The sequence below is a fragment of the Dipodomys spectabilis genome, unplaced genomic scaffold (genome assembly GCF_019054845.1).
Source record: "Dipodomys spectabilis isolate Male_0828 unplaced genomic scaffold, ASM1905484v1 ptg000018l, whole genome shotgun sequence".
Taxonomy (NCBI): domain Eukaryota; kingdom Metazoa; phylum Chordata; class Mammalia; order Rodentia; family Heteromyidae; genus Dipodomys; species Dipodomys spectabilis.
The window spans coordinates 14,601,138-14,615,680 of NW_024870695.1; the positions used below are offsets into that span (position 1 = coordinate 14,601,138).

General features: G+C 48.3%; 1 protein-coding gene across 3 annotated transcripts; it reads right to left on the reverse strand.

Annotated features, from left to right (window-relative positions):
* Positions 1 to 195: 195 nt before the first annotated feature.
* On the reverse strand, positions 196 to 9,284 carry Prr15l (proline rich 15 like). 3 transcript variants are annotated; one of them, XM_042671028.1, is made up of 2 exons: positions 9,050 to 9,284; positions 196 to 1,372 (listed from the first exon to the last, which is right to left on the reverse strand). In XM_042671028.1, exon 2 carries the CDS (start codon positions 1,342 to 1,344, stop codon positions 1,042 to 1,044), a length of 303 nt encoding a protein of 100 aa, XP_042526962.1. In that variant the 5' UTR covers positions 1,345 to 1,372; positions 9,050 to 9,284; the 3' UTR covers positions 196 to 1,041. The 3 variants fall into 3 exon arrangements, with proteins under 3 accessions (XP_042526962.1, XP_042526952.1, XP_042526971.1); XM_042671018.1 differs by having other exon boundaries at positions 196 to 1,375; XM_042671037.1 differs by lacking the exon at positions 9,050 to 9,284 and adding an exon at positions 8,438 to 8,509 and having other exon boundaries at positions 196 to 1,375.
* Positions 9,285 to 14,543: the final 5,259 nt, after the last annotated feature.

Genomic DNA, 14,543 nt, shown 5'->3' on the forward strand with positions numbered 1-14,543 from the left:
CTAAGCTGTAACTGGCTCTTCTGTCCCTCGTCATACCAAGCCCAGGTTGATGGTGGAGTCAGCAACCCAGCTCCAACATGGTCCCACTGGAACCCTTCCTGAACTTTGAAGGAAGAGTATGAACACAAAGACCCACTTCACTACTCCGAGACACAGACACAGCCATCAGTGCAAGATGAGAGTGTAGATAGGGCCTCGGCTTTTACAAGCATCGTTTATTATAAAGAAAAACCTACAGTTACTTTTTGAACAAAAGTTCAAGGCTCCAGGATTCACTCTGGGGCTGATCTGTCTTAAATACTACAGGGAGAAGGAAGAGGGCAAAACTGGCTGTTTACTTCTTGCCAGAGTCCCCGCCCCCCCCTTGTCCCTCCTGGGGGGGGGGGGGGGATAGGACATCTTAGGGAACCTGGGGGAATTTCTGGTCAGGCCTGCAGCAGCCCCAGGATGAGTCCCGAGTCCTCTGCCCCTCCATACCTGGGGCAAAGTTCCAGGAAGTTTACCCCTTCTGTGAAGAGGTGAACTCAAGTTCAACGTCTCTGCCTCTGGCACCAAGGAAACCGCCCTCATCACGTGGCTTCTAGAAAATGTGCTCCTCTAGGATTGGTCCAGGGAGCAGTCACAGGTAGAGAAAGTGAAGTATCTAAGCAGCAATTCAAACTCACCCTTGACCCTGTCCCCAGGGAGAAGGTGGAGTCCTTCTTGGCACCCTCTCACTCCACTTCCCGCCAGGCCCCCTTCCTGCCCAGGCCCTGCCTTTCTCTCTCTTTCTCTTGGATGGTAGCTTCCATCCTGAACTGGAGAGGGGTTTGTATTGTGGTCAGGGGAAAGGGGGAGGAACCTGGGATTGCCCAGGCCTTAACACAAAGCAGAGGCACATAAATACAAACCTAAGAACAAGACATTTCCTGGCCAGCAGGCAACAACAACCTTCCCATGACTTTATCTAGGACCAAAGCGGGGGCCAGTGTGGTGAGCTTCTGTCTCAGGCCCGGCTGGTGGCAGGAGGGTGGGAGGTGCGAGCATCCTCCTGGGCCCCCTTCACTCTCCTTTACCCTCTCGATCGTCGAAGAGGCTGGGGTTCTCTGCCAGCATTGCGCGGACTTTTTTCTTCTCCTTGAAGCGGCCTGAATTAGAGACTTTCACATGCTTGCCTTTTGTGTTCTTGTCCACAATCTTCTCCAAGCGGGTGTTAAAGTCGCTGGTGGGGCTTCCGGCCTCAGGCCGTGGGGCCTCTGCGCCTCCCTCTGTTTGGGCATAGGTGTCAGGGATCTCGTAGAGCACCTTGGGAGTGGATTTCTTTTTCCGGAGGAAGGTCAACTTCCACCACCCAACTTCAGTCATGCTGTTTCCTGAGCTGAGGCTGGGCTTCCTGCTGCGGGGAGACAGGTCAGTGGGCAAAGCTGGTGAGCACCTTGGACCAGCCCTCTTGAGGCTCATTCATAATCACAGGCTAAGCTAGGCGATGGTGACTCACGCCTGTAATCCTAGCTACTCAGGAGGCTGAGATCTGAGGATCACATTTCAAAGCCAGCCTGGGCAAGAAAGCTGGTGAAACTCTTGTCTCCAATAAACCACCAGAAAACCGGCAGTGGTGCTATGGCTCAAGTGATAGAGTGCTAGCCTTGAGTGAGAAAAAGCTAAAGGACAGCACCTAGGCCTTGAGTTCAAGCCCTACTACAGGCAGATTTGAAGGAAGGGCAGAATAAACCTTATGTTCAGGATTCAGGTGAGGCGTGTGATACAGTGCTTTCAGAGGCTCTGGGAAAGGGCTATCAAAGTGAATATCAACAGAGAAGCTGCTGAGTCAGGCAGAGGGACCGTGTGATAAGCATATCCCATTCCCCTGCAGAGCTATAGGGAGCCTTGGGATGATCCCAAGACCCTTTGAGATATTCTATATCTTACCAGGTCACCTAGCAACCAGGGCTTTGATAAGCCCCTCCCACTGCTATCTGGGATGGGCAAACTGTTGACTGTTCATACAGACAGAAACACCTACTGCCATTTTGCATATTTACAAAATTAAACAGAGCCTGGACTGGTGGCCCAGAGCATTGGGGAGCCTGAAGCAGGAGGATCGCAAGTGTGAGGCCAGAAAAAGTTAAAGACAACTTGTGATATTCCAAGCTATTTGGAATTTCCAGCAATGATCCACAGGACTGAGTGGTGTGGAGCATTTGCTTAGAGGGAGAGCTGGGAAGTCCTGGGTCTTGTCTACCTCCTGATGCTCATTTTCCTTATCCATCCCATCTAACCTTGACATTGAGCTCTACCACTGGTACCTACTCATAGAGGATGACATGTTTCGCAAAGTAAAATTTAAAATAATGGTAATAATTATTAAGTAAGTAATGACTCCCTTTCCCCACCAAGCTGCCACAAGGATAAGAGTCTGAAGAGGAACTAATGGTCTGGAAGGCAGGTGGAGCCCGGATGCATAGTTGAGGTGAGCATCACAGGTAGCCCTTCCATGACATGGGCACACAATGCAGTGGTACCCTGACACGCGCTGCTTCACCTCCATAAGAAGGTGCTCCCTGTCCAACAGGCCTCCCCTTTCGCTCATTTTCACAAAGATGTTTATGAGCAAATAGGAGTTCTGAGAGGCGGGTCGTTGGCATCTGAGTATATATGAGCTAGGCAGGGGACAGCAAACTAGAGAATTAAGATTGTTAAGGGAGCAGAGTGACAATAAGTAAAAGTATTTCTGGCTGGGCACTGGTGGTTCACACCTATAATCCTAGCTACTCAGGAGGCTGAGATCTGAGGATCACAGTTCAAAGCCAGCCTGGGCAGGAAAGTCTGTGAAACTCTTATCTCCAGTAAACCACCAGAAGACTGGAAGTGGAGCTGTGGCTCATGTGGTAGAGCACTAGCCTTGAGCTGCAGAGCTGAGGGACAGGCCCAGAGTTCAAGCCCCACAACTGATAAAAAAAAGTATTTCTGGGGGCTGGGAAGGTGGCTTAGTGGAAGAGTGCTTGCCTAGCATGCTGTCTAGCTACAGCTTTCTGGTGTCTGCTGGCTTCTGCACCCTCATCTAGATATGTCACAGCTTGTACCTAGGAGGAGTCTAGAAACACTGGGGTTTGCCAGTCCTGGGGCTTGAACTCAGGACCTGGGCACTTCCCTGAGCTTCTTTTGCTCAAGGCTAGTGCTCTACCACTTGAGCCACAGTGCCACTTCTGGCCTTTTCTGTTTATGTGGTGCTGAGGAATCAAACCCAGGGCTTCAGGCATGCTAGGCAAGCACTCTTCCACTAAGCCACCTTCCCAGCCCCCAGAAATACTTTTTTTTTTTTTTTAATCAGTTGTGGGGCTTGAACTGTGGGCCTGTCCCTCAGCTCTGCAGCTCAAGGCTAGTGCTCTACCACATGAGCCACAGCTCCACTTCCAGTCTTCTGGTGGTTTACTGGAGATAAAGTTACTCATGTAACTTTATCATCAATTTTTAAAACCTTGTAAGTTGGGTGTTGTAGCTCACTCCTGTAAACCTGGTTAGTTTAGACTCAGAGATTAGGTGCTTTATGATTTGAGGTCAGCACAAGTAAAAGCTGAGTGTGGGGCTGGGAAGGTGGCTCAGTGGTAGAGCGCTTGCCTCGCATGCATGAGGCCCTGGGTTCAATTCCTCAGCACCACATAAGCAGAAAAAATAAAAAAGCCGGAAGTGGCGCTGTGGCTCAAGTGATAGAGTGCTAGCCTTGAGCTGAAGAGCTGAGGGACAGCGCCCAGGCCCAGAGTTCAGGCACCACAACCGGACCCCAAAAAAAAGCTGATTACAGGCTCACGCCTGTAATCCTAGCTACTCAGGAGGCTGAGATCTGAGGATTGAGTTCAAAGCCAGCCCGGGTAGGAAAGTCTATGAGACTCTTATCTCCAATTAACCACCAGAAAACCAGAAGTAGTACTGTGGCTCAAGTGGTAGCGCACGGGCTGGGAAGGTGGCTCAGTGGTAGAGTGCTTGCCTTATATGCATGAGGCCCTGCGTTCAATTCCTCAGTACCACATAAGCTGAAAAAACCAGAAGTGGCGCTATGGCCCAACTGGTAGAGTGTTAGCCTTGAGCTGAAGAGCTGAGGGACAGCACTGAGGCCCAGAATTCAGGCCTGGTACAGTAGAGTAGTAGAGCACTTGCCTTGATCTGAAATGCTGAGAAACAGCACCCAGGCCCAGAGTTCAAGCCCCATATCTGACAAAAAAAAAAAGAAGTACAAATAGGAGGATCACAGTCCATGCTAAATTGGGCATATTCATAAAATAACAAGCAAAAATGGCTGAAGGAATGGTTCAAGTGATAGCGCACCTGCCTAGCCAGCACAAGTTCCGATGCTGAAACTTCACTACTGCCAAGAAGAGGAAACAAACTGATGCTGAGTACTGTACTTCCTGTAAGCCATAATGTGAGTAGCTTCACCATTCCCTTTGCCACGAAGGACTGAGCCTTCTAAAACTCATGAAGACTGAAAATTTATTTCTGGAATACAAATGCCCAAACTTATCCTCAAAAGCCAAAAACTAGCCGGGTGCTGGTGGCTCACATCTTTAATCCTAGCTACTCAGGAGGCTGAGGTCTGAGGATAGTGGTTCAAAGCCAGCCAGAATAGGAAATCCCACGAGATTCATATCTCCAATTAACCACCAAAAAAATAAAATCAAAAAACCAGAAGTAGCCGGGCGCTGGTGGCTCACGCCTGTAAATCCTAGCTACTCAGGAGGCTGAGATCTGAGGATCGCAGTTCAAAGCCAGCCCGGGCAGGAGAGACCGTGAGACTCCTATCTCCAATAAACCACCAGAAAACCGGAAGTGGCGCTGTAGCTCAAGTGGTAGAGCGCTCTCCTTGAGCTGAAGAGTTGAGGGACAGCACCCAGGCCGAGTTCAAGCCCCACGACCGACAAAAAAAAAAAAAAAACAAAACCAGAAGTAGAGCTGTGGCTCAAAGTGGTAGAACAGTAGCCTTGAGCAGAAAAGTTCACGAACAGTACCCAAGCCCAGAGTTCAAGCCTCAAGGACTTAAAAAAAAAAAGCCAAAAACTATTGTGAAGGTTTCATAGCTCCAAGGCTTATACTGTGCTTATACTCCAAGGCTTATACTTTAAGTCCTTGGAGAAAGCTTAAGTTGCCAGCCAGTGACACTTCACCCTCAGTAACAGAGAGAACCACATGGCAACAGGAGGCATTGCTCTGTGTTCTTCCCTATGAATTTTGTTTTGAATGAGTATAACATACCTTTAGTTTTATTGTCTTTTCCACATACTGTAGTTCTTTGGGGTTTTGGTTTGTTTGTGTGTTTTACCATTCCTGAACTCAGGGCCTGGGCACTGTCCCTGAGCTTCTTTTAATCAAGGCTAGCACTCTACCACTTTGAGCCACAGTACCACTTCCAGCCTTTTCTATGATTAATTGGAGAAAAGAATCTCATGGACTTTCTTGCCTGGGCCGGCTTCCAGCCACAATCCTCAGATCTCAGCCTCCTGAGTAGCTACGATTACAGGCATGAGCCACTAGTGGCCTGCTATAGTTAAGACTTTTATGACACTGTTTTAAATCTTTAAATAGTTATGCTTCTGCTTCATGAATTTTCTCAAGCTGTTATTATAGTAATTCTAAATAGTAACACACACACACACTGAATCTCACTTTTCATCCCTTAATAAAAGGAACAAAATCATTAGATGATAAACATGGCTAGATCTTGTTTGGAGAATTTTGACAGAAGCATGTATCAATTAGAGTATGTTTTCCTCTGCATTGAAAATGTAAACTGCTTCCTCTTTTCCCTCCAATTGGCTATTGATCTTTCAGCTCTTAGACAAGCTAAAGAATTCTTATGATTTGCTTAAGTTCTACTACATTCCCTTATTCAATAAAAGTAATTTTTGGGTTCTTAAAAAAAATGGTACCATTGGCTCATGACTGTAATCCTAGCAACTCAGAAGGCTAAGACCTAAGGATCATGGTTCAAAGCCAGCCTAGGCAGAAAAGTCCCTGAGAGACTCTTATCTCCAATTAACCACTCAAAAACTGGTAGTGGAGCTGTGGCTCAAAGAGGAAGAGTGCTAGCCTTGAGGAAAAGAGCTCAAGGACAGTGCCCAGGCCCTGAGTTCAAGCCCCACACCAACAAAATTTTTTTTAAAAATAAGTAAAAGCTAATTTGGTACTGTGGGCATAGCTCAGAATAGAACATTTGCTTAACATGTGCAAGGCCCTGAAGGCCCTGTGTTCAATTTTTTTTTTTTTTTTTTTTTTTGTCTGCAGTAGGGCCTGGGTGCTATCCCTCAGCTCTTCAGCTCAAGGCTAGTGCTCTACCACTTGAGCCATAGTACCACTTCTGGTTTTCTGGAAGTTTATTGCAGACAAAAGTTCACAGACTTTCCTGCCCAGGCTGGCTTTGAACTGTGATCCTCAGATCTCAGCCTCCTGAGTAGCTAGGATTACAGGTGTCACTGGTGCCTTGCTCATCACTGTTTTGTGAAAAGACCAGAAAGAAATATTCTAAGTGGTGTGTGTGTGTGTGTGTGTGTGTGTGTGTGTGTGTGTGTGTTGGTCGTGGGGCCTGAACTCTGGGCCTGGGCACTGTCCCTCAGCTCTTCAGCTCAAGGCTAGCGCTCTACCACTTGAGCCACAGTGCCACTTCCGGCTTTTTTCTTTTTGCTTATGTGGTGCTGAGGAATCGAACCCAGGGCCTCATGCATGCAAGGCAAGCACTCTTCCACTGAGCCATCTTCCCAGCCCTCCAAGTCCTTATTAATGGGTAGCTTTTGTTAAAGGAATAAAGAATGCTGTTTTCTCCCCTCTGGTTTTCTGATTTCCAGACTTTCCATAATAAGTATGGATATTTTGGGAGGGGGGCAGGAGAGGGGAGATGGGAAGGGATGGGGAGGGGAAACAAAGGAGGAGGCAACAACGCCTGATAAGAAATGTACTCATTACCTTGCTCATGTAATTGTAACCCCTTTGTACGGTATTTTCACAATAAAAAAAGTAAGAATGGATATTTTTAGGAGGCCAATTGCATTTTAGGAGTATATCAAATTCAGGAGAAATGAAAGCATGATTCTGATCTAGTCTTGGAGTGTGTCACATTATCCTGGGCTGCCCCTCGCTGCTGCATCTCTGGTCCTCCATATTCAGACCTTTTTTCCTAGAACACTCAAGGAGAGGACTCCTTCCTGCTTTGTGGTCCAGGAAACAGACCCCATGTTGCCTGCTCTGTACCTCCAACTAGACTCCAGTAACAGCAAAAGCCAAGGGGAGACCTTGTAGAGCTGGCACTTGGAGTGTGGAGGAGAGGGGGAGAGAAATACTTGCAGGCCTCTGGAGAGGTGAGCACACAGAGGGACAGCCTGAGAAGTTTGCTTTGGCAGCATGCCCTGCCTGGGCTTAGCACCTCCTTGCACAGAACTTGATGTTCCAAATGGGTTTCTGGAAGTTGTTGGAGGAGGGTAGGAAAGAAAGGACAGGGTACTCCCTTAGTCTGTGGGTTCTCTAGCCGCTGCTTTGACAATGTGTCATTCCTCCCCACCCCTCAGTGCCCATCTGGAGCTACCAGATCATTGGACTAGATTGGGAAGATCCAGCTCCTGAACCCAGTCTAATCACTCCATTTCTAGCCTTATGCAAGAAAGTAGCTTCTGCCTTTGCCCGTTAAAATACACCCGGTTTAATGGCTGCTATATTTCAAGTTAGCTTCTGCAGGGCCTAACTGTCCTAGGAGTAAACTGTCCTAACAAGGTCACAAGGAACTTGTTAGGAAACCATAGCAACAGAAGTAGCCTTGTATCCAGCCTTGGGGCCCTTCACCAAGACAGGAAGGCAATGGTGCCCTTATGTTCTGGATCTGGGTTCTCTAGGATGCTCCCTTCTGGGTCTTTCTGTCCCTCTGTCCTGGAGGACAGCTGAGCTCCAAAGCAGGTGTTTGCCCCTTGTGGCAAGCCTAACATATGGAAATCTGAATTTGCAAACCATCTATATTAGCAGATTCCTCTGTGTTGTGTACAGTAACCCAGCTACAGGAATCTAAATAATGAGTATAAAAGCCAGTGTAAAATCTGTTCTTTTTGAAAGGGTGATATTGTTATCAAAGTTCCCAGATCTCCAAAGTGTAAAAAAAAAAATCAAGATGTCTCCTGCCATGCGTCCATGTTCAATCATAGAAGGCCAGAGGAGACTTGGAAGGGCATGGTGGGAGGTAGGGGTGGGGAGGGGGTACAAGGGGAGGGCTTGAGGTTTCACACAGATTCTGCCTTTTTTGACCTGTGGTAGGACCTACAGTCCGTTTATGCCAGGCCCTGAGTGACCATGCTGAAGGCTGAAGGCTGGGGGCTGAGGACTTTCTCTAAAGCCATGCACTTCTGGGGTGATAGAAATCAGATCCTGAGGGTGCCAGTTTCATATCTGCTGTTTGTATAGCTTTGGGGCCCATAAAAGTCCCTACCCATGGGGCAGCCAACCGCTACACTGTATGACCAGCACAATGGCAGGCTTTGGGTGCTCCAGGACAGACCCCCTCCTCCCCCCACCACCCGAAGTACATTCTGTGAGCTGTTCTAAAGGACTCTAACCAGACAGGGCCAGGCCCCTTCTGAGCAGGGAAGTTAACCATTGACTTGAGGACTGAGGCGGGGGTGGTGGTGTAGGTAAGGAATCAAGTTAACTTCTGGGTCATGAGACTAAACCTGGAACCCCCTTCCTCTTCTTCTGCAGAGCCCCCTAAGGGTCCCTTGTCCACCCTGGATAAGACTGAGGTACCCTGGGTAGGAATGGGGAGATGCTTCTATCAGAAAGAAGATAAATGCTCCAGCCTGGTTTTGGGGGGGGGGTAGAGGGAGGAGGTCAAGGGGAATGAACTTGAGCTCAGTAAAAGTTAATAGTAAAACTTTCTCTGCAGAAGCTCTGTGAGAGACTGGTATGGCCTCTAGTCCAGAGAGGGGATGGAGATAGTGCCTGGGGTCCCCCAGCCCACTGGGCTGGTCAGCCCTGGAGGCAGAACTGCAAACCCTGATTGAGAACCATGCTTTGGTTTTCCCACCCATCAGCCCTCTGCTTGTACCTGTAAATCCTGACTGCTCCGGGCTGGAGGCGAGACCTTCCCTAGAGAAGGAGTTGGATGTAGAAGCTGCCCTGGGAGGGTGAGACTGGGGGAGGAGAACGTGCCTCCAAGAGTGCCACGCAGGCCAGGCTCAGCCAGGAGAGGTGCGGAGAGCAGCTGCACGTCAGGTGCAGGAGAAACAGGTGCAAGAGCGGGATACCTGCTCTCTGCGGCTCCGGAGTCAAGGTGAACCTGAAACCCAGCCCCTCCCGGCTAAGTAAACAGAAGCAGAGGCCGCCTCAGCCTCATGAATATTCATCACCTCAGAAATCCAATCCCAGCGCCCTCAGTGTCCACCAGAAGCTAAGGTCCTCCTGGGACGGCCAGGCTAGAGGACCAAATCCCAAGGGAAGTCTGGGGGGCGGGGAGGGGGGGGGGTGTTCAAGAACACTAAAGCTTCTCTGAGTTTCCCCGTTCTCTAGTATCTGGTTGCACGCCCCCAGCCGCCATCAGCTTCCCTCTCCAATATGGACCACCCTCTGGATATTGCCCCAGGGCGCAACAGGGAAAGGGTTAAGGGGTGCTGCTCCTGTAGCTGCTCCTGTGGCAGGCTGAGCATCTCCGCTCCCTTTGAACTCCCTGAATCGAAACCAATCCCTAGTTAGACTGGTTGGCAGACCGGTTCCCAGGCTGTCCCTTGCTTCAAGTCCCAGTGCTACAACTGCAGGCACTGAGCAAAAGACCTAGTCTCCCTTCCTGGCCTGAGGAGCCCTACCCTCAAGATCTCCTGCAGGAACTAGGAACGCTAACCCCTCCTGGCCTTCCCCCATCTCCAGGCCACCACAACACAAATGCCCTCATTCCCCTCTTCTTGCTCAGAGGTAGGCTTCAGGCCTATGCAGAATTCCACATGTGGGCAGAGGAGCATTGTATTTCTTTCTGCCTAGAGTTGTATTTTTCTCGAACTTAGTCTCCTCACACCAAAATATCATCTGTCTCAATGTCTCCCCCAAACTTTCAGTAGTTCAATGAGAGGGATTTACTGGGTATGGTAAAATTGGCAGAGCCTGGGACAAACTCTCCATAAAGAGGGAGAAATGATGCCTGACCCTTGTGGCTCACATTTGAAATTCAGGAGGCTGAGATCTGAGGATCGTGTTCAAAACCAGCCCTGGCAGGAAAATCCGTGAGACTCCAATCTCCAGTTAACTACCAGAAAAGCTGAAAGCGGTACTGTGGCTCTAAGTGGTAGAGTGCTAGCCTTGAGCACAAGAGCTCAGGGGATATATTTTGACTCTTTAAAATTTTGTTGTTGTTGTTGTCAGTTATAGGGTTTGAACTCAGGGCCTGCACACTGTCCCTGGGCCTCTTGGTGCTCAAGGCTAGCACTCTACCACTTGAGCCACAGTGCCACTTTCAGTTTATGAGTGGTTAATTGGAGAAAGAGTCTCACTGTTTTCTGCTCAGACTGGTTTCGAACTGCCATCCCCATATCTCAGCCTCCTGAGTAGCTAGAATTACAGGTGTGAACCACCGACACCTGGCTTAAAAGTATTTTAATTGTTATTTTAAAGGTGATGTACAGAGGGGTTACAGTTATATGTCACCCTTTCACTATATTTTGACTCTTTTTTTTTTTGCCAGTCCTGGGACTTGATCTCAGGGCCTGGGTACTGTCCCTGAGCTGCTTTTGCTTAAGGCTAGCACTCTACCACTTGAGCCACAGTGCAACTTCTGGCTTTTTCTGTTTATGTGTTACTGAGGAATTGAACCCAGGGCTTCATGCATGTTAGGAAGAACTCCACCACTAAACCACATTCCCAGCCCTATATTTTGACTCTTAACTAGTTAACTCTCTCAAGACTCCCTCTCCCCATCTACTTGTGCTGGGTCCAGCACAAGTATAGCCTTAGAATCCTATCTGTCTCCATCCCTGACTCTAGATATTCCTTGGGTGGACAAGGCCTCCAAAGGCTGCCCACAGCCCGTAGTGGAATCCCTTGGCCTGGCCCTCCTAGATGGGGCTTCTGTATCACTCCAACCTCCTTTCCTCCCCCATCCAACTCTCCCTAGACACCAGGCCCTTCTTTGCTTATCTTCTTGAGCACAGAGGCTGTTTAGGATCGTGAGATTAGGAGTGCTTACTGTGCTCTGGGCTAGGACTGGCCTCCCTACCCATTGTAACCCAAGACAAACTCCTATTCATCCCTTAAAACTGAACTCATTATTTTACCTCTCATTCCATCAAGAATTTTCTTGTTCTCCTTACAGCTTGCTTATATATGTTTAATTAATATGATATGTACATGATTCATTATGCACATATATATATATACATATAATAATATATAACGGCCTCTTCTTCATGTGTTTGCTTCCCTTAAGAATTTTAGCTCTTAGGGGAGGCCAGGGAGAAAAATAAAAGAATTTTAGCTCTTGGGGCTGGGAAGGTAGCTTAATGGTAGAGCGCTTGCCTTGCATGCCTGAGGCCCTGAGTTCGATTCCTCAGCACCACACAAGCAAAAACAAAAAAGCCAGAAGTGGTGCTGTGACTCAAGTGGTAGAGCGCTAGCCTTGAGCTGAAGAGCTGAGGAACAGTGCCCAGGCCCAGAGTTCAGGCCCCACGACCAGACCAGTCCCCTCCCCTCCCCCCCCCCCCCCCCCCCCCGCCAAAAAAAGAATTTTAGCTCCTTAAGCCCAAAACTATGCATCACTGACACAGACCCCAGGAGTTTTTGTTGTTGTTTGTTTTTGTTTTGTGCCAGTACTGGGGCTTGAATTTAGGGCCTGACTGCTGTCCCTTAGGTTTTTCTGCTCAAGGCTGGCACTCTACCATTTGAGCCACAATTCTACTTCTGGCTTTTTTTGTTGTTGTTGTTGGTCATGGGGCTTGAATTCTGGACCTGGGTGCTGTCCCTCAGCTCTTCAGCTCAAGGCAAGCACTCCACCACTTGAGCCACAGCTCCATTCCCAGTTTTCTGGTGGTTTATTGGAGATAAGAGTTTCACAGACTTTCCTTCTCAGGCTGGCTTTGAACCACAATCCTCAGATCTCAGCCTCCTGAGTAGCTAGGATTACAGGTGTGAGCCACCAGCACCTGGCTACTTCTGGCTTTTTGGTGGTTAGTTGGAGGTAAGAGTAAAATGGACTTTCTTGCCCAGGCTGGCTTCAAACCATAATCCTCAGACCTCAGTTGTTTTTTGTTTGTTGTTGTTTTGTATGTGGGTATATGTGTGTGTGAATCCTGTTTCCTTTTTAAAAATTCATTTTATTTTATTTTTTGTCAGTCCTGAGGCTTGAATTCAGGGCCTATGTGCCATCCCTGAGCTTTTGTACTTAAAGCTAGCACTCTACCATTTTAAGCCAGAGCACCATTTCCTGTTTTCTGTTGGTTCATTGGAGATTACAGGTGGGGAGCTAGTGGCTCACACCTATAATCCTAGCTACTCAGGAAGCTGGGCAGCCTCCTGGCCAGCCTGGGCAGAAAAGTCCATCTGTAAGACTCTTATCTTCAATAAACCACTAGAAAACAGGAAGTGGCCCTGTGGCTTCAGCTGTAGAGCGCTCACCTTGAGCTGAAGAGCTGAGGGACAGCGCCCAGGCCCAGAGTTCAAGCCCCATGACCGACAAAAAAAAAAAAAGGTTTCCAGTACTTCCAGGTTGGCTTCAGACCATCATCCTCAGATCTCAACCTCCTGTAGTGTTAGCCACCAGCACCTGGCTTAATTTTTTTTTTTTTTTTTGTCAGTCGTGGGGCCTAAACTCTAGGCCTGGGCACAGTCCCTGAGCTCTTCAGCTCAAGGCTAGCGCTCTACCACTTGAGCCACAGCCCCACTTCCAGCTTTTTCTGCTTATGTGGTGCTGAGGAATCAAATCCAGGCCCTCATGCATACAAGGCAAGCACTCTACCACTGAGCCACCTTCCCAGCCCCTGGCTTAATTTTTTAATGGCTATTATAAAGGTGACATTCAGAGGGATTATCATTATGCAAGTCAGATCATGACTTGTACATTTCTTTTTGGACATTGTCACTCCTTCCCTTGCTCTCTCCCAGTTTTTCCCTTTTGTCCCCACCCACAAGTTGGATAGTTTATTTTCAACATAGTGTCTAGTAAGTATTGCTGCTGCATTCATTCATCCTTTGCCCTCCATTTCTGTGTCCAACCTTACCCTCCAAAGACAGATAAACAAACAAACAAGACAAAAAGAAAGAGCAAAAGCAACAAAGAAAGAAACCTAGTGGTTTCCATTTCCTGAAGTTCATTTCAATAAACATTATTGTACATGATCAGAGGCACAAAGGCACAGAGCCAACCTCCATTTTTTTGCCTCCAAAACTGAGCTTAGGGAGGCAGCACTGTTTTCCCAGCCCCACAGAAAGAGCCCCAGTGAGAATTGTAATGTGAGGCCTACCTGTGGCCCATCCTTCCTGAGGGCCACCACAATAGAGGTGGTGCTCAGGATAGAGGTGGGCTCTGGACCAGTGGGAGGGGAGGAGTACTTCCGTCAGAGAGAGACCTGCCCAGCCCTGGCTTTCAGGGGATTTCTTCTGGGAGTAGCAATAAAAGAAGCCGACTTTGTGATAAGATTGTGAGCTATGAATATAATGCCCTCCACACAGCTACTTTATTGCTTGATAAAAAGGAGCACCTTTAAGCACCCCTAAAGCTAGGTTTAAAGTATAATTACATCATATACCAGATGTGTCTTTGTTGCATAAAGAAAATGAAGTTTACTTAAACCATCTTTGAGGACCTCAGGCACAGCCACGAAGCCCATTGGGTTATAGTTCAAACTGGCTCCACATTTCCTTCCATGTACTCAGTTCTGCCCAGGGAGCAGTAGTAGGTTTTGCTAGGTTTCCCCTAACAGGAAATGCATTGTCCTCAGCAATCACTCTTCTCTGCAAAGCCAAGAGACTGGAGATCCTGCAGGTGCCCAGCCTGGAATAGGTGAAGAACAGAACAAGGTCAAAGATCAGTGGCTCACACTGGCACCGGAGGCTCACACCTGTAATCCTAGCTACTCAGGAGCCTGAAATCTGAGGGTCATGGTTCAAAGCCAGCCTGGCCAGGAAAGTCTGTGAGACACTTACCTCTAATTAACCACCAGAAAACAGGAAGTGGTGCTATGGCTCAAAGTGGTAGAGCACTACTAGCCTTAAGCAAAGAACTCAGGGACAGCACCCAGATCCCCTTGACCTACAAAAACAAACAGTCTCATGTGGCTACCCAAAGTACAGCTGAGTGGATGGCAGGGGGGCAGCAGCTGCCTTCTGACGTAAGGTAGGCAAATGGGGTAACCATTGTAGGGGAAACACTCATCTTTTGCAGGAGTGAGGTCTGAGCAGCAAATGCAAATGGAAACCAAGTTCTAGGTACTCTGACAAATGCCCTGTCCACATACAGATCCACCTAGAATCCCTTCCCTTCAGAACCCAGGGGGGCTGATCTAATGCACCCCTGCTGGCAATTTGCCTTTTACATTTGGTAGTTGTTTTCTGGGGCTACCATA